This window comes from Falco cherrug, chromosome 4, assembly GCF_023634085.1.
Source record: "Falco cherrug isolate bFalChe1 chromosome 4, bFalChe1.pri, whole genome shotgun sequence".
NCBI classification, from domain to species: Eukaryota; Metazoa; Chordata; class Aves; order Falconiformes; family Falconidae; genus Falco; species Falco cherrug.
Window position 1 is genome coordinate 60,557,488 of NC_073700.1, and position 19,402 is coordinate 60,576,889.

Below are 19,402 nucleotides of genomic sequence, written 5' to 3' on the forward strand. Positions count from 1 at the left end.
AGTAGATGTAGTTGCAGGCACAATTCCGTTAAACTATTTTGCTTGTTGAGATGGGAATATTGTGTATTCCTGCGATGAAATTTCTAATTGCTTACAACTTCTTAATTGTCTTTTAGAATGAATTTTTTCTTAATTGAAAAATTAAAATGTCAATAATAAGAAAATAACTTTTTTCTTCTAAGATGAAAAATACAGGAGTACTTATTTTTATACATGTTTTGTTTTCAGTGTGTTTTCACTACTTGTATTTCAGTTTGCCTGTAGAAACCAATCTTTAAAGAATGGTAAGGCTTTGTTTAGTGAGTAAATTATTTTAATGTATGTATTGTTATACAGAGTAAATTGAGTCACTTGATACAAAATAAACTGTTTAAAAAATAAATGTTCTTTGCAAAATTTTAAAAATTATTATTTTTATTTTAAGTGGGCTTGGAACCAGCACCTCTTTCTGTATCTGAAGAACGACAACTTGCAATTCTGACAGAGCTACCTTTTGTAGTTCCTTTTGAAGAAAGAGTAAAGGTACCTAATTTCCAATTTAATATGCAGTTGTATTTTTAGTTTTTTATTTTCAGTAAGTGTAAAAAGACCTCTTAAGTAGAAACTGGATTGTTTCCCTACAGAAGGATACAGGCCATGCTGTTTTTCTATAGTACTCATGTGGCGACTGAACATTTAATTACTTTTATCTTCTTCTATTAGCTGTATTTTATAATGCATTAGAATTAGAAGCATGTATTCCAAGTGGCATGAGGTATGTTTACAATCAACTGCAGTCCTGATTCAATGATTGATCTACATGATTGCACCCTCTTGTGGTAAACAGAGCACTAACTAGTTGTGCATCTAATAAACAGCTTGCAAGGTCAAGTCTGGAGACTTGTGCAGTGGGTGGATTTACAGAGAATGAGATGGTGGATATCGGTTTTGGAAGAGTAACACCTAGAGATTAAATTTCTGCATTCATAGCTGTGTAGCTGAACTTTGATAGAGTATATAGTTTAAAACTTGGAAAATTCTTGTATTTTCCAATACAAGAATTACCAGATACTGGATACTCTTATAAGCAGTTACTGCGTTCATTTTCATGGTAGACTCTTCATCCTCCTGACCCCAGAGGATGTTACCCTCTTTAGCCTTAAAGCACATTGGTGTACACCTTTCAATCTGTTATTTACCTGTGGAAGGTAAAGAAACTGATTTGTATCAGGTGTCTTGGTTCTCACTGACTTAACCCATACTTTTGACAGCTTGCCTATGATGATGTTACTTCTTATGGTGTGTACTTTAGTCAACATTGCTTACTTTTCCATGTGTTTGTCTGAATTAATTTTAAATACCTCAGTTATGTGTTAGGGTTCTTATTCTCAGGTCTAACGCATGCATGAACATTGGATTATGTAGGAGTCCAGACTCTATATCAAGAAGAAATTTGCTATGAGTTATACTTGTGTAGTAATTGTAATGAGCCATATCTAGCTGTGTTTCAGGGAAGAGAATGGTGGTGAGCATATTCTCATGCCATGTACATAAAAATAAAGTGTCTGCGGCTGTGTGTCTTGATGTTGTAGAACTGTAGAAAAATACAGGTCCGAAGGGACCTCTGGAGGTACTCTAGTCTGCATACATCCTCATACAGGAATAAATTCAGAGTTGGATGAGGGTGTGCAAGGACTTGTCCAGATGAGTTTTAACTGTCTCCAAAGATGATGATGGTTTCACAAACTCTTCATGTAACCTCTTCTGATACTTAATCACGCTCATTATGAAATGTTTTTTCTTTATGTCCATTCAGCATTTCTCTTTCTACAGCTTATGACTATATTCTCTTATCTTCCTCCTGTGTACCTTAGAGAAGAACCCAGCTTTTGCCTACACTGTAATCTTCCTGGTTGGAGAGCATCCTCTTCGCTAGCTGCAGTTGTCCATAGAAACAGTAGATTTGAGGCCTTACTTACAGTAGCTTTGTCTGCTGTAGTCAGATTTTCCTCTTCCGTGGCAAATTCGTTGTTTCTAAACATCCCTGAAGACTCTTAACCTTCTAATTTAAGAAGGCAGTCTCTAGTATTGGGAGATTGCATCCCTTGGAAAATGTACTAGGCTGTTTACTGAATATGGAAAAGATGCAAGAGAGGATGTAGTAAACAGACACTCCCTGTGTTGAGAGTATATTAAACATTGTTACACTTTAGGCAACCTGCGTCCATGCTACATATTGGCATATCCACTTGGCTATGTGCTATTTTGCCCTGGATTATTTGCTCATTGCTCCTAACAGGAGAATCTTACCTAATTTCTTATTACTGGGAAAGTTCCTAAGCATTACAAAACCCAATAAAAAAGTATTTACTATTATTGAGGATAACCTCTGTATGTGTAACATACTCATGGCTTTTTCCTTTTGTTTTTGAATACTTTGTATTTCAGAACTCTGAAACTTAGGGAGCTAAGTCTGGAATCATTGATACAATATCTGTAGATGTGTCTCTTTGTGTAGAAAGAACTGAGGATGGTATCTTGGCATGAAAAAGTTTTTTGCATGTCTGTCCCCTCTCCTTCCCTCCCCTGGGATATGGCTCTGTATTATGTTTCTGCAGCTCAGTGAGAGAGAAGACAAATTGCTTGAAAGTGAGTGCCCAACAGCAACTCAAAGGACAGTAATAGTAGTGAATGACCATCTGTTGGTGAGTATTTAGATCTGACACGATTTCTCTTTTCACTTACTTTAACAGATTTTTCAAAGACTGATATATGCTGATAAACAAGAAGTTCAAGGAGATGGGCCGTTTTTGGATGGAATTAATGTCACTATCAGAAGAAATTACATTTATGAAGATGCTTATGATAAACTTTCTCCTGAAAATGGTAGGTTTACAATTAATTTATCATCAGCTTGTTTATAACATTTAACCATTCTTAACATGTACTTACATATTTGCTTACTTGAGTAGGGTGTTAGAAGTGCATCAGCTGTGAGGTGTGAAAGCTCTTACAAAGTTAAATTTCCTGATTTTTACATAAAGTGATTCTTCTCCACGTTCTTTCGATTATAGCAGTCTCATCCTCTTTGAACTAAGGAGGCATGTGTTAAACCTAATTTATGGGGCTTTTCTCCCCATTTATTTATTCAAATAACTTTACTTTGTATATTTATGTATGTAGTTCATTAGATATTTTCTGCTTTGGTAAATCAGTGTCAACAAATATATAGACTGCACAGAATTTGCTAGGTACAGTGTGACTGGTAAGGATAAAGCAGTGTACTTAGTAGTGGTAGTGTGTACTAGTATGTATTTTACCACATCGATTTAAATCATACCTTAGTGTGAAAGCAGCCTCTTTAGAAGTAAAATTCTAGATAAAGGCTGCCAGACTAAAGTCCTTATTATATTGTATTTTTGTGTCTAAAAAGAATAATTGCCAAATACTTTGCCATGTGAATCTTGTCTGCTGTGCCATCTCAGCTTGTCCTGAAGAACTGTCTAGTTTAGAGAGGAAGAAGGGGCGGTGCTGATATTCTTGCTTAGTGTAAAATTTCGCGAGATCATGTATTTTCTTAATTTCCTTTGCTCGGGCAGTATTAAATATACTGTTGTATTTATAAATAGGATTTTGTGTTTCAATACCTGAGTTTAAAACTAACTACCTAAAAGAGATACATTTAGACTTATTTTTTTTAAAAAAAGTACAAACTATGGTACTAGTAGATGTACAGACATTTGCTAATGGGAGAGTATAAGTAAGACACTCGGTGGCTCAGTCGAAATTCTTTTGCTACCAGGTGCTAAAGATTCTTTCATGAATATCAGCTTCCCATAATGTGTGCATTTTTAGCACATGGAAGCAGTAGAAAGTTTATTGTTACTGGTTCATTACTGGTTGCTTTGCCTGGACAAGTGTAGTCAGTGCAAGGGTTTGCATAAAAGCTGTGTATTTGGTTAGATCTTTGGAAGACTGCAGTGAATTGAGCAAAAAGGTCCTCCTTTTCTGTTAGGTGTACATAGTTCAGGGACCTAAATACTGCTTGCTTTCTCAAGGAGCAGCCTTCTATGGAACAAGCAGAACATCTTCAGAACATGTTCACCTTTACTACACCTTGCTCATTGGAATTCCATGACATAGCAATAAGTCCAGAGTATCAAAAACATAAAGTTCAGTTTCAAATAAAATTATTTAATGGTGTAGCTTAATAGTCAGCCCCTCTAAGTGGCAGTGCTTATTGAAGGTTCCTTCAGACAGGAAAGTGTTGAACCTTGCAGTCACAATATTTTATATAAATAGAATTTTCAAATTATTCTTGGGCCTCTCTACAAGACTCTAGGATTTCCTTCCCCCTCCTAGTGTCTTTCCACTGCCACCTTTTGATGCTCTTAAAGCAAGACCCTTTGTACAAAGTGAGTTTCACATACTGAATATTCCCAAATCCAAGCCAGTAATAGAATTTTGATCTTATGTACTAGTTCAATCTTTTAATATAAAGTTAGTGTAGATGTTTGTATAGTTACGTGTGTGTATCCAAACAAATTTCAAGCAGATAGTTATGTTTGAATTTGTCTGTCTCTTTTCTCTGCAGAACCTGACCTAAAAAAGCGCATTCGTGTTCACTTACTTAATGCACATGGTCTTGATGAAGCTGGTATTGATGGTGGTGGAATTTTCAGAGAATTTCTGAATGAACTACTTAAATCAGGATTTAACCCTAACCAGGGATTTTTTAAGACCACCAACGAGGGCCTTCTTTATCCTAACCCTGCTGCACAGATGCTTGTTGGAGACTCTTACGCCCGACATTACTACTTTCTTGGAAGAATGCTTGGAAAGGTAAAGACAGTATTGTATAATATAAAGCTACAGCAGTACTGAAATAGTTCATAATATTTTTTTTTTTGTTTTAGATGGGGGTAGATGGGGAAAAAGTGATATTTTTATAGAGTTGGGGGAAAAATAACTTTCAGATGTTGGATCTAAACATTATTTCTATATATCACCCAAGATTCTGGTTCCTTTTAGTAAGTTACATACTTGACAAGTACCGAGGATTTGAGATACTTTTGACTGCCAGTTGAGCAAAGCGTGCATGTGTCTGCTTCTGTGTTTGTTCTGTTGCTTAAAGTTAAGTTGATTGAAGCCAATAGAACTACTGTACTTATGGTGATTTTTGATCTGGAGCTTTCTGAATTTGACTACACTTAAACTTCCATCATTTGGGCTATATGAAATTAATAATTTAAGGAATGAACAGTTTCTAGTTGTATGAGGTGTAAAATTCTTGCTAGCATTTAAAATTTGCCATATGCATTTACCATACTTAAGAGCCTTATGCAAATTAACTGTCACTTAATTCTGGTTGGGTTTTTTGTACATTTTGCATCTTTATTCAGTTTTAGTGCTTGGTACTTTGCTGTGAATGTTGAAAGACTAACTAAACATGAATGTTCAAAGACTAATTTGAGCTAGGTGGAAGATGGGGGAGGAGAGAAAAAAAAGAGAGAAACCATTACAGATACTCATTACATTCAGTTTTCTTTTATGGTCTGGTTCAGTCATGAGGCTACTTTTTTTTTAAGCCCTCGAAATACTTTTTGTAAAGCTAATAATTATGAAACAAAGTTTGGAATACAAATTGCATTTCAGAAAAAAAAAAGTATTGATTGCTCCTTAGCTATCTAAAACTGAAGGTATTTAAGATGTAAAAGTTCCCTTTAATTGCCTGAATTATTTTGGAGGCTAAAATCCTGTTTACTTGCAGTGAGATTTTTATGTAGAGTTGGATGTTCTTTTAGTGTAGCTGGAAGCAGTTTAAGAGGATGTTGTTGGCAAACTTGAGTTGTTGAAACGGAATGCTGTTCTTCAGAGTTGCCAGTCAACTGCTATAAACTGCCACTTTGCAGGCAAATTCTCTGCTAAGGTGTCCTAGCTTTTAAAATATGCAAAATCATTCAATAATGAAAATTTCAATTTGGCCATTTCAATAAAATAATATTTGAAGGATGTTCCCGCTTTTAGTGTGAGACTATTTACAATAGTTTGTAATTCTGACCTATGTTACATATCCAACTTTTCATTTCCTTTCTGCATCTGTAGATTTTTGGAGTAGGGAAACACATACTGCTGTGGTATCATAAGGAAGTTACTTGACTCTAAAAATGTTGGTTTTTATCTAACATGGAATGGGGCAGGGCTTAATTGTCGCGGGGAAGTTTGAAACATTATTTTAAAGAAAAAAAGACTGTAATTTTGGATCCTTGTATTTCTTCTGTCAAAACAACACATTGCCTTCTGTAATTGGGTTTCAAATGTTAGCGTAAAGACAGAAGTTAAAAAATGTGTTTTTCCCATAAAGTGCTACAAGTATAGTTCTGGTTTTGTCTTTTTAAAAGCAGAGGTTCTATTATTTAACATTTGGAAAGCATAAATTGTTTTTGTATTTGCAGTATATTTACATAAGGTAAGAACTGACAGTGTTACTTATAATTATCTCTACCCAGGTGGACAGACACGTTTTTAGTAGTGTGTTTAGAGACTCGATGAATTAAACAGAAAGATAAGGCACGACCATACTATTCAAAACCTGCCAGTATTGCGTTCTTGGTTAAGTTATTGAATACTCACTCACCCGTCTTCAAAAATGGTCCATTTTATGCTTTGCACAGGGTTATTTGAGAGCAATAGTGGATTATTAAAAGCCCCTTTGTAAACAAAATAGATCTAATGCAAAGGAAGCAATCAGGCATCCACAGCAATTTCTTATTTGTGGAAACCAGTATGTAAAGAGCGCTGCCACCAAAAACTCTTAATGTAAGAAGTTTCAATGTTATCAGAAAACAAATACATTAAAATATAATAATTTATAGAAATTCTCTGTCTCTTGGTAGCCATTTCATACTAATACCCAAATGCATTTAACTTTCAGTACCATAGATACACACCTAATTCATTTTTTCTTCTCATCAGGAAGTTTCTAACAGCTTGACATCTTCTATGTTAATTATTCAGTTCAAAAGTAGAAAAGCCTAAAAACTTTAAAATTACCCTTAAAAACAGCCTATCTAAAAATTTAAATTCTTGTAACCCTACAAAAATTATTGACTACTTGGGATGTATTTTTGTAGTTAGTGAAGAAATTGACATTATATACTATACAAACTGCATGGCTGTCCATGCAGCTTTTACTGATCACTCGATGAGGAAAAGGCCTGGTAGAAATAATACCATGTGATCATGCACTTGCATATGTTGTCTGAAATAATTCTTTAAAAAAAAAAAAAAGGCAAAAAAGCAGACATTAATTTGCTTAAACAACAGCAGCACTCAAACACTTCCAAAGTTTACATTTCTCAACTTTCAGTGACTTTACTTTGTAATGTAAATATTATTTTAACTTTGGTGCCTTTTAAGCGTTTCCCTTTCTCTTCCTTAAAAGTAAAAGCTCATCTTACTGTGCACACCTCTGGTAGCAGTCTGTCACCACTGGTGGGGTTTGAAACTTGAATTCAAATTCTTTTTTTTTTTTAAATTAAAAAAAAATATTCAAAATTCAAGAATTCAGTTTTGCCCACTGGAAGGATAGCAGTGACTTTCTGAGGCCCAGGCTTTGCTTGAGAACTGTGGGTGCCCTGGGCTGTCAGGGACATTCAGACAGGTGTTCTAGCCCCAAATTCTTTGTTGTCCTCCCTGGAAAGTAAAGTCTTGTCCCATGTGGTGTCCCAGAAGTATGGATGTGACAGTAAAATTGGGCTGTGGGGAGGCACCTGATTCGGTTTAACTTCCTTTCCATGGGCAGAAGTTCTGGCAGCACTAAAAAAATCCTTCCACATGCAGACTTCCCTGCTGCAGCTTTGTCAATGTAGTGGGCTTGGCTCGGCAGAACACAAAAATTGTCATTTTTGACAGGCTACCAAAACTAAAACTGACATAGCCAGAGAAGGGAAGTTTGGAAGCAACACTTGAGAATCTTAAATGAGGATTCTCTCAGTGCTGATTCTTGAATGGTCTGCTGCAGACCTGGAAAGAGGGAAACACTGGTTAACCATTTCACCAGAAATAAGGATTAGTAGAACAGTGACAGATACAGAAGTAAAATCTGAACTTTACCATATTATTCAGACCTAAACTCAGTCTTGTATACCATATTATCTTTCTCCATTTCCAGTTTACATTTGTATGTATTATATGATGTTAATGTGGCAGATGTTGTTGAAAGGGACATTCTTTGCATTTGGAATTATTTGACATCAAGTAGCTAATTCTTATGATAATTTACTTACATTCAAAGAAGTATCAGCATTAGTTTTAAGAATATGGCAGGAAGTCCATAGGAAGATTAGAATGATAATTGTAATGGTTTCCTCATATTCCTTTTTGACATAAACCTGTCTAGTTCTTGTATGTATTATGTTTTGCAGTGATTATCTTTACACCTCCAACAAGGTGACCCTTTCTGACACTAAAGATTTTTGTCTAATACGCTCAGTATTTTTGGTTATACTGAATTCTACTGTCTCCATTTCTCTTCTCTTACTCCAGCATATTGAAGAGCTGTAGCGAGTCACGCATTCATGTTGCTGAAGCATATATGCACTATCTTTGAAATATAAAATTAAATCTCTTTTTCTAAGCAATAGAATCTGCAGTCCTTGGAAGACACTGGAGTTTTCTGAAATGCTTTAGGTTTGTTTTGGAAAGACTTAGCTTTTGTCTTAAATGGGTGGGAAGGCAGTATGAAGGACAATTTTTTTGAGTTACTGTTGTTTTGAACTGAATCCTTCCTTTGTGGAGCCAAGTAAAGAATTTTGATGGAAGAAGCAGCAAGGACTGAGCAAAAATGATGTGTTTATTTTAAATGTTTAAATCCATTATTTTGACGATGGATAGGTGAGACAATCTAGGATTAGTCTTTGATCATTAATATTTAATGTTACATAGAATTCAGTAATTTGCATGGCCTGGTGGATATTACGTTGATGAAGGTTTATGTCATATGACTTCTTATAGGTTACTGTACTGATTTGAGATATAACAGACCGTTCTGTGCACCTATCTAAATGTTTTTAGATGTATAATTTTAAAAAGGTTATAAAACGTGTATTTTCGTAAAACTGAACATTAGAAAGGTAATAGTAGATCACATACCAATTTAATTACCATAGCAGTAAATGTGAGGCCATTAATTACTGATTTGATTAGTTTTCTGTATCTTAAGAGTGTGTGACTTGTGGTTACTGTTTGTAACTTTGAATAGAGCTCTGATAGGTCATTTATTGTGTGACACATTATTCCTGGCTGGAAGGTACAATTCTTAGATTAGCAGTGTCTACAGTAAAAACCTAAAGTAGTTCTTAATCATCTTCGGGCCTTATCTAAAATAGATCGAATCAACGGGAGTCTTTTCGCAGCAAGATCTGGATCAGATCCTAAACTCTGAAATCATTTATAAGCTGCACATATGGAGTTAAAACCTTCAAGCAAGTGTTTCCTATAACATATTTGTGTGCCCTTTTTGTGCCAAAAGCTTGTAGAGAGAAACAAAGCAAGAGAACTGGATTTTGCATGCTTGAATATTTGATAGGGTGGTGCAGCAAGCATTGTACTGCTACTCTTCCTTTGTTTCTCTGACTGTTGAAGGGTTTGCTGTGGTTTTTTTTTTTTTTCTCCTGATTTTTAGGCAGCCCTTTCCCTTTGCTTACTGTCCATTTAATTAAGACCCACTTTGACTTGGCTTAAATCAGTACACTTGATTGATTTGTGCTGCAGCCACCATTGGTGCTACTAGTACCTAGAAAGGTAGGTATGGAATTATGGTACTGGTACAAAGAGGAGGTAATTTGTGTGAACTTTTTGGTTTATTAATTTCAGTTACCCTCCACGTGATTTTGTAGACTCAGCATTTTGCTTAAACACAAGTTAGCTGACGATCATTTGTATCGGAAAATCCTGAATCATCTGAAATGGAATCAAAACAGAAATTTACCATGTAAAGTGGCATGCTCTTTTAATTATACAGTTACAGTGCAGAAGCACAATCGTAAGAGAGCAAAATTGATACCTTATGGAAGTTATTTCGTGATTTATGAATGTAGATGTAAACTAATCTGAATCTATTTTCTGACACAGTTACTCAGCTTGACAATTCCTTTGTGTACTGGTTCATTTAACATAACCAATTATCTTTTGATTACAAATAGCTACGTTAGTACTAACCTTGTAAATATATGTCTAGCACTAAAAGACTACTGAAATGTGGTATTCTAACTCTAAATCTTTAGGAAGGAAAAGTGTGTATTGATGGATTGTGATATTTATTGGGTCATAATGTATTTAAATTTTCTTTAATGCATATGTTAGTGATTGTTTACTGTGATAAAGTGCATAGAGGTCTCTGCAAGGAGTTCTGCATGGAAAGAATTACCTCATGTCAGTGGTCAGTCCTCAATTAAAAGTTCCATTAGCAGATGATTCCTGCTTCTGGTTTGTGTACTGATTGCATTTTATTGCCTCTAAATCAGGTTCCTAGACAGGGAATAAATAAACAGTTAGAGTGTGTGGTAATGGTATCCTTATCTTTTTTCAGTTGGGAACACCTACGTCTATTTCAATCAATTAGGTTTGGAATACTTACTGAAATTCCTTATTCTATTTGAACTGTTTTCAAAAATGACTGGTTTCACTGCTATTAAAATAGAGATTTATCTTAGAAGCATATCCAGAGGTTAGTTATATAGTAGTAAGTGTTTCAGTTTTTCAGAAGACTAGAACTTGAATAAGGAGATGTCTTCCTTTTATCTTCAGTTCTTAATAAATTACGCTTAAATTTGAGACAAGAAAAAAATATATTAAGCCTTTACTGGAACTTCAGTAGTGAATGATAACTATCAGTTATCCAGCGCATCCACAAGTACCTCTAGTCTTTCCTTCTCCCATCCCTCAAACCGCCCAAATGACATTGATTGCAATTTATATCGTATGTGTGATATAAGTTACAGAGAGAACTGTTCCTATTGGAACAAAAAGAAAGTACTAAGCTGATGAAATGGTGGTTTTCTGCAGGTACTAACATTTCTGAAGTACTCTATTTTGGTAATAAGAACTCTTGTAATAAAATTAAATGCCCTATATTCTTAGAATAAAAATACTAGCATGACTTCCCATTTTAAAACTAAAAATTAACTCAAGGTCATTATACCTTATATGCTCCAATGGAGTCTTTGGAAATGGATTCCCACATTTTTATGGTAATGAGTCAGTCGAGGGTTTCTTTGGTGCTTATCACACACTTGCAATCCATTTTCAGGTATTTACATGGATCGTAGCAAATCTGACAGGCAGGCCCTTCGCATCTGAGTCTTCCTACCCCAGTTCTCTGGAACTTCTGTGAACTTGTACTTACTGATCTGCAAATTACCAGTGAGTGGGAAATCAGAAGTAAAGCCAATCTACAAAAGGCTCTATTTTTTCTGGAAAAAAAAAAAAAAAAAAAAGTATTTTTACATCTGAGGTTGTAGCACTGCTGCAAGAGTGTTAATAAAGCACTCTCAGAAGTCTAATTACCGGCATCTAGTTGTGGAATTTTGGCCTCCTGCTCTTTCAAAAGGCATCTAGTATTTGAACAGAAAATGCACTATGAATTTTTGCAGCGGTATAGGGAAGATAATGTACCAGATTTTCCATTACTGTGGTCATATAATGCATCCAGATGTCTCTGCTATTGTCGAGCTCAGAAAACTGAGAAACAGTGACTTAAAGCTACCAGATAGACATGTTGCATTGTGACACACCACCTGATAGAATTAATTTTTCATATTGGCGTTAGGAACGGTATAAATTTGTTTTTGCTCACTTTAAAGCACATAATTTCTTACAGATATACTTAATAATTTTAGCTTTAAAATTACTAAATGCTAGCTTTAAAAATGCTTCAGATATAGGAATGAATACATGTTAACTTTAATGTAGCTTATATTTTTTAGTTTTATCTTTTTCATTAGGGTAGAAAAGGCTTTTCTGGCCCCAAAGGCTTTGTAAGTGTGATATTTCTCGAATATAAATAATAAGGTAGAAGGAAGTTCTAATGGTTTTGCTATTTTTCTATCATTTTTATTAATGGTTCTGTACAGCTTTGAAGATCTATTGCACTCTGTAAGTGCTAAGTATTATTTAATAGTAACTGTTTAAAATGACTGAAATAGAAAGGGTTATGGTCTTGGGGGCTGATTAGGGAAATACCTGAATTTAAGCTCAGTCATTTACTGCCTCAGCCCATAAGCCTTAAGTGTGTCTCTCTAGGGGTATGACTTTAGCATTGTTTAGGTTTTAAAATACAGTTCTGGGTTGTGAAGGACTAATGGAAAGTAGGAACAATGACTGATTAATTATTTAACTAAAAATCTTTCTTAAGTAGAAATAATGGAATTAATTGTAGACCTGAAAGTATAAGTAAAGGCACTAAAGCTGCCTTACAGTCAGGAAGGTTTAGTTGGTTCATCTGTGAATTTGTTTATGTAATTTGAACCTTACTCAGCATGTTGTAATGCTCACGTAACCTCTACTGTATACGGCTAATTTGTCTGAAATAACTAGCTTAGATTTTGTCCAGTTTTAAAACATGGCACAAAGTTGTTTCTTTCTGAAGAGTGTTGCCTAAATCTTGGAGTGTTATACCTTAACAATACCTCATGTGACCACATATTGCTTAAATAATACTGTGATAGTTATCATATATAGTCCCAGGCAGATGTTATTCCCATTGTGTTGAAAACAAGGAAGAAGTCCTTCTTGCCCAGAGAACTGCATCATTTTCCTTCCTTTCTTACTATGTGCTGTATACAAGTGTCCTTCCAGCTGAGATCATGCTTCTATGATACATTAAAGCTACTAATTGCATGCCTGTATTCTTAAAGTTGCTTGCCTTAAAGAACCATTCCTTGTTTCCACACATCACAGGTGCTTAATGAATGCATTCAGGATATTCATAAGTATCTGAACATATTTGTCACTTTAGATGACCAAGTTGTGATCTATATACTGATTTCTTTTGTAGCTACTCTGTTGTAATCAATTATAGTCGAACTATACTGTAATCACAACTAGCTAATATTTAAAAGAGTAACAATAGGCTTCAGTCCGTGCGCTTTGTGTGTGAAGTCAAAACCTATTAACCACAGTAGGCTTTCAGTTACTCTTGCTTGTTTTTAACTTTCTGGTGTGTTCTACAGGCATTCACACACAGAGGGAGGGAGGTGTATGAAGTTACTTTTACTGAATACTACTTCTTTCGTAGTGAAATAATTGCTTGGCCTTTTAACCAGAAAAAACTTCTTTTAACCCATAGATGTTAAAAATAAATAAATAAAAAAATTTAAAAAGCTAGCAAGGCTTCTTGGATAATGGGAAAATGCTGGGGTGAAGAATACCGAAAGGAATTTGTTATCAAAAACCAGACTTCTTTGTTTGTTCTGTTTTGTTTAGTTGTTTCAGAAGCTTTTAAGTTATTTTATTGGTTATCTAGATATGTCATCACTTTGCCTAAAAAGCATCCCTTACCTACATGAGTTTGAAATAGGACTGGGAAGTCCAGATTGGCCCTTTTAGCAGACATAACCTTTTAGCTTCTGGGAATGTGTCATCCTATGAGCATTACAGTGCGTGTGTGATTGCCCTTGATGTAGACATCCCTGTCTCTGCTTCAGACTAGCTTCTTGCCCACAACTTGCATATGCAAATTGCACTTCCATGGAAGTGGAATGCTAATAAATGCCCAGCCTTTAGAGGAGGCATAGGTATATAGGCTCTGTTAAGGTGTTTGATTCCCCTTCCCCCCATCAAAAGGTTAAAACCTAGGAAGTCAGATGTCATATTTGACCACTAATTGCTCCTTTTGTGACTCCCTATCTGGATTTTTTGCTTTATGTAAGTTGCTTGCAGTTTATGGGACTGCAGGATAGACACAATTGAAGTCAAGTAAGGGGCTTGGTAGATAAAAAAGTGGGGAATGTGAGCTCCCAGAATTCATTATAGAATGGCATTAGTCCCATCAGTGACGATTGTAAGAGTTAAAGGAAACTTGCCAAAGGGTGAGAGTACTTGAAGTTTGAGAAGAGTTTAGTATTAAAATGTATATTGGTTAAACTTGCTGGCTTTGAGTTCTTGAAGCAATGTATGAACAAGAGCTTACAGTCAAACGAAATTATTCACCTCCCTCCAAGAGCAAGCCAGTTTCTTTGTCAGCATTGTTGCCTGTTGGCTACTGGAGGAGAAAAAGAGGACTGCTTCTGTGGGGAGGGTGTGATTGTATTAAAAAGTAAATATATAAGTATATTCTAATGCTGCAGCTTCATATTGCGGCTGATTAACCTGACAGCTGGTTCCCTCTGTTAGAGGTGGGCACCAGTCCCTTGCCTGTCACTGAGGCTGGGCTCCTGCCTCCTTTATGTTGATATTGCAGAAGGCCTGTTCAGAGAGTTCAGTATTTCATCTCAAGTAATTTATAGCTCCCCAAGACAGTTCACTAAGAAAAAAGAGGAAAGGAGTTATCTCCCGTGTCGGCCATTAGATTAGCTGCAGTAAGAAAAATACTGTCAGGGTGGACTTCCATGGGCAACTGGCTGCTCTAAGGTTGTGCTCCCGTGGAAGCAAACGGTCTTGCTCTTCCTACCTGGTTTCAGCCGTAGCAGTGAGCTGGATCGGATTCTGATTTGAAAGAAAGCTCAACTTCAAACAGTGTCTATGCTGTGGTTTAACTCCAGCTGGTAATTAAGTACCACGCAGCCACTCGCTCACTCCCCCCTCACCCCGAGGGATGGGGAGGAGAGTTGGAGAGGAATGTAAAACTCGAGGGTTGAGATAAGAACAATGTAATAATTGATATAGAATAAAAATGAAAGAACAATAATAACAATGATGACAGTAACGGTTATAATGAAAAGTGGAAGGGAAAGAATAAAATCCAGAGGGAAAGGAAGAAAGGAACACATAGTGCATGGGGCAGCTGCTCAGCACCCACCCACCGATGCCCGGCCAGTCCCTGAGCCATGACCTGCCCCCCCGGCCAACCCCCAGGTATATACACCCAGCATGGCGTCCCATGGTGTGGAACACCTCTTTGGCTAGTTTGGGTCAGCAGACCTGGCTGTGTCCCCTCCCAGCTCCTTGTGCCCCTCTAGCCTCTTCCCTAGCAAGGCCTGAGGAACTGAAAAGTCTCACATCAAAGCCAGAACACAGCACTGTACCAGCTCCTAAGAAAATAATTAACTCCATCCCAGCTGAAACCAGGACAGTCCACCAACACCCCCCCACCCCCAAACCTAAAACCCAACATCACAAACAATGCACAGCACAAATAATCTGCAACTTCTGAACTTTATTCAGCATGTCATAATGCTCATGTAACCTCTATACTATACAATTACTCTACCTGCAAACAAACCCAGTTGATTCAGAAAGCTGGTTTATTTCATTTCTGTGGCAGGAATGGGTGGAATCACACCTTTTGGCAGAGACAGGTAGTTTGATCAGTTCATGCTGACAGAGAAGCAGGGAAGTTAGAGGGAAACTGAAGAATACAGTTTCAGTTTGTTTGGTCATGTTCAGATGTACACAGCATTTCTCAGCATCTTTGTGTGGTGCTGGAGCTGTAATGGTATAATTTACCTCTTTGAAACAAAACCAATTTTATTTACCAGAGTGTTAGTGCATTTTTTATTAAACTTTATTAGGATAGCTTGACTTTCAGACTAATTAAAACATTACTGTTTGTCTTGTTTCCAAAAAGACTTTTTTTTTTTAATACTGCAATTACTTGGCTAAGAGAAGGAGTAATTAAAGTTATTCTCAAGTTGCACAATTTATTTTATTTAAAAATGCTTTATATAGTTTTTAGATGAAATTATAAATGTTCACTTTGGAACTACCTGAAGATTAATAGTGATGCATTTGAAATGCATTATTTTTTTATTGATTCTTAATGTAGTAAATTACTGAAGTTATTTGGCAGCAAACAGAAGTAGCCAGTGATGTTGTTCACATTTATTTTCCTGATAGCGTCACAATTTGCATTAATTGCATTGCAGCTGCACTCACTTATATTAAAAAGCTTCTACTATAATTAATCCTTTTTATTTCAAATCATTTTGGCACAATTTCTAGCAATAAACACTCATAAAAGACAGACACTTGAAAAATAACATACAAGTTTCTTCAATATACCTATTGCTGTTTTTTCCTGACAAGGAATTATTGATAGGCTTCTAGGATTAAGTGTTGCAAGTGGCTAAGACTTAAGACCAGTTTGAAAAATGCTAAGTGGATTATTTTGCATAAAAAATAGACAGGTTTTGAATTTGTGTAATTAACCTGTGTTTAGAAAATACCTTGATTTATGTCTACATTTGTATTTCAGTTGCATACATTATGGAAATTTAATTTATAATCCATTTAGCTGATGTGATCATAGTTTTTAGTGCTATCATTTATTAGTCCTTGTATATTAAATGCTCTAAAGGCTTAAACCTGCCTTGTGTAAAAAATTACACCTCTACATTTACATTTTATGAGTCATAGATGGAATTCTATTTTAAATTCGGGTAGCTTTGATATATTTAAGGAATTACAATAGCTTTATTGTTACTAATGCAGGAACAGCAAACAGTGACCTTATACATTGCAAATTAATGATTTATCCCTCTAGTTTGCTTTTAAAGTCAACTATACAAATGAGGATTTCGACTTCTACACCTTGAATAAATCATATAGCTCTAAATATAATGCACCCTCTGGCTTTGAACTCGTTATTCTCAATTCTTTCTGCAAGGTCTAACTCACCTCATAGAAATGTTCTTTCAAAGGTTTAAGGAATTGTGTATATTTTTCTTAACGTTTTTGTTGGAATATCATTGAGTGATTACAGCTACATTCTTCTTTTTTCCTTTTTTTTGCTCATTGTACTTCCTTTTCTAAGCTTGCAGCAGATTCTGGAGGAATTAAGGAATGACAAAACACTGCTCTTGAAGACTAAAAAGAGAACAAACAATGATGTTACGTTGATGATGCCTTTTCTGATCAGCTTGGCAGGGATATTAATGATACTGTAAAGATTTGGTTGTCATTGTTAAAGATGCTGATGTGGCAAACAAACTAGACAATGGGAAAGGCTAGGCACAGCCAGCATGTTTCAGGAATGGCAGCGGTCTCTTATTTTTCCTTTATTCATGTAGGCTTTCTCTAAATAATACCATGCTTTCTCTTTCTAGTGCTGAAGTCTCAATCTCACCTTGTTTTGAGAGCTACCATATGTACTTTTTTCTTCCCATGAACAAGAAGTTGTTACTTATTGTATGAAAAATATGCAAAGTTGCTTTGCTTTACATTGCAATGTGGTCATACAGTAGATCAACTGAGAGTGGTATTGCTGGAGTTCTGTGCATTTTTGAAAATTGTTGAGGAAACTCTCAGTTTGCAGTAAAAGTGTATTTTTCGTGAGTGCTGCATATTCAGGTCAGGCTCACTTTTGGTTCAGCAATTTTTTGGCAGGTGTAACAGTGTCAGGCATAGGAAGGATTGGATGTACGGTACTGTCATGACTGGTAAGCTTCTGGTGGGGAAATTAGGATGGTTTGACGATGCCATTTAAGCAGTAGAATTCACCAAAAAGATACAGCCATGAATCTGTATAACATGGAAGAAAAATAGTTTATTTGGATTAGTTTTAACTGTACTGGTTTTACATAGTTATTTTAAAGGGGCTGACTATTTTACATGTAGCAATTGTTAAGAATGAGAGGATACTGCTGGTGAAATGCTAATGAAGGTAGAGATGCTAACTTTATATGGAAGATATTCTTGATGCAGTTGTGTTGTCCTTCAGCAAACTTTGCTTTTCTTGCCAGTCTATGCAATTAATACACTTTCTGTTTGTTATCATACTTTAGGCAAGAAGATTAATGTAAGTCACCACATAATTAATTTGTAAAATTTAGGAGCTTGGTATTTCACAAAAATACTCAGTTTTCAAACTTCAGATGAATGCTTTTAAATTCATGCAATATCTGGGCTATTGCTATACCAGAAGATCCTATTCAGGTACCAAATTAAGAAGGAATTACCAAAATGTTGAGAAATAGATAATAGCCTTTAGAATTCCTGCATGTACAACAATAAAATATAATGTGCTTTTCATTGCTGTGTTTTTCAGGCTCTTTATGAAAATATGCTGGTGGAGTTGCCATTTGCTAGTTTTTTCCTCTCAAAATTACTGGGGACAAGTGCTGATGTGGACATTCATCATTTAGCTTCACTAGATCCAGAAATGTACAAAAATTTGCTTTTTCTCAAGAGCTATGAAGGCGATGTAGAAGAACTTGGACTAAACTTCACTGTGGTAAACAATGACCTTGGGGAAGCCCAGGTAAGAATAGCTTTCACTTTTTTTTTTAACGACTGATGAATTGTTACTACCATGATTAATTAATTTTTAAAGTGATAGGAAATAACTGTTGAAGGTGCTGTGTGTTTTGAGGCATCATAGGGATTCTGACTCAGTATTGGGAATAGACAATAACTAATGTGTGCTTAAAAAAAACACTTTTGATGACAAGTTAAAGGTCTGGTCTTTTACGTAGTAAACTATAGTGATTATTTTCTAACAGACATACATGAAAAGTTCTGTTGCCCAAGATAATTTCTTCAACAAAATATTTTATGGTGTTTCTTTAATTGCTCTTCAAGTAACTGCAAAAGTTAGAGGATATGTAAACTGTAGAAGTACTGTCTGGTTTTGGAATCAGTTAGAAATCAGAATAGTTTTAAATGATAATCACCCTTTATTGTGAGATAAGCGTTGTCTCCTTTAGCTGTCATTTTCAAAGTAGAGGTCCTGAAATCAGACCTTAAATATTTTGGGGGTTTTTTGAGGGGTTGAGACACCAGGTGAGTCAGGAGGGAGAAATGGGCATTCAGTGCTTCCAAAAAGCAGTTAGTTAGGGCCAGTTAGTTAGGTCCTTAAGTGTGAGTTTTAATGCAGTTGTACTATATAATTTGATTATGGCTTTTATTTGCTCTGTGTGAGTACTAAAGATCACTTATGTTCATAGTAGAAAATAAATGTCACTAGAGCTGGAAAAGTGTGCCTTTATGTGCTCTTACAGTTAATCTCCTTAGTTAAAGTCTTTGTCGTACTTCCTTTTTAATTTTTGAGGATTTAAAGTTGTGTACTACTTGTGGTCTACTTATACTTGATTATGGTATTTATTAATAATTGGATCAAAAAACTAGACCTGACCACATTATGACATGCAGCATCATCTGAATTCAGCTTTGTTTCTAGTGGAAGAAGCAGAGACTGTAAAAGGGGTAAGCAGTTCTCTTGAGTTTGCCTGGCAGGGAAGCCTGGGACTGTGCACATCTTACAGAA

General features: G+C 35.6%; 1 protein-coding gene across 3 annotated transcripts in view; it reads left to right on the forward strand.

Moving 5' to 3' along the window:
* The window catches only part of UBE3C (ubiquitin protein ligase E3C), a 77,019-nt gene that overhangs the window by 41,262 nt on the left and 16,355 nt on the right, over positions 1-19,402 (forward strand). For 2 of the 3 annotated variants that reach the window (XM_014282539.3, XM_005442284.2), the window contains 4 exons: positions 425-522; positions 2,733-2,865; positions 4,574-4,821; positions 18,185-18,397. In XM_014282539.3, coding sequence (XP_014138014.1) covers positions 425-522; positions 2,733-2,865; positions 4,574-4,821; positions 18,185-18,397 — 692 coding nt within the window. Of the gene's footprint in view, positions 1-424; positions 523-2,732; positions 2,866-4,573; positions 4,822-9,664; positions 9,769-18,184; positions 18,398-19,402 lie in introns of those variants that run through there. The other variant, XM_027809979.2, reaches the window with a different exon arrangement.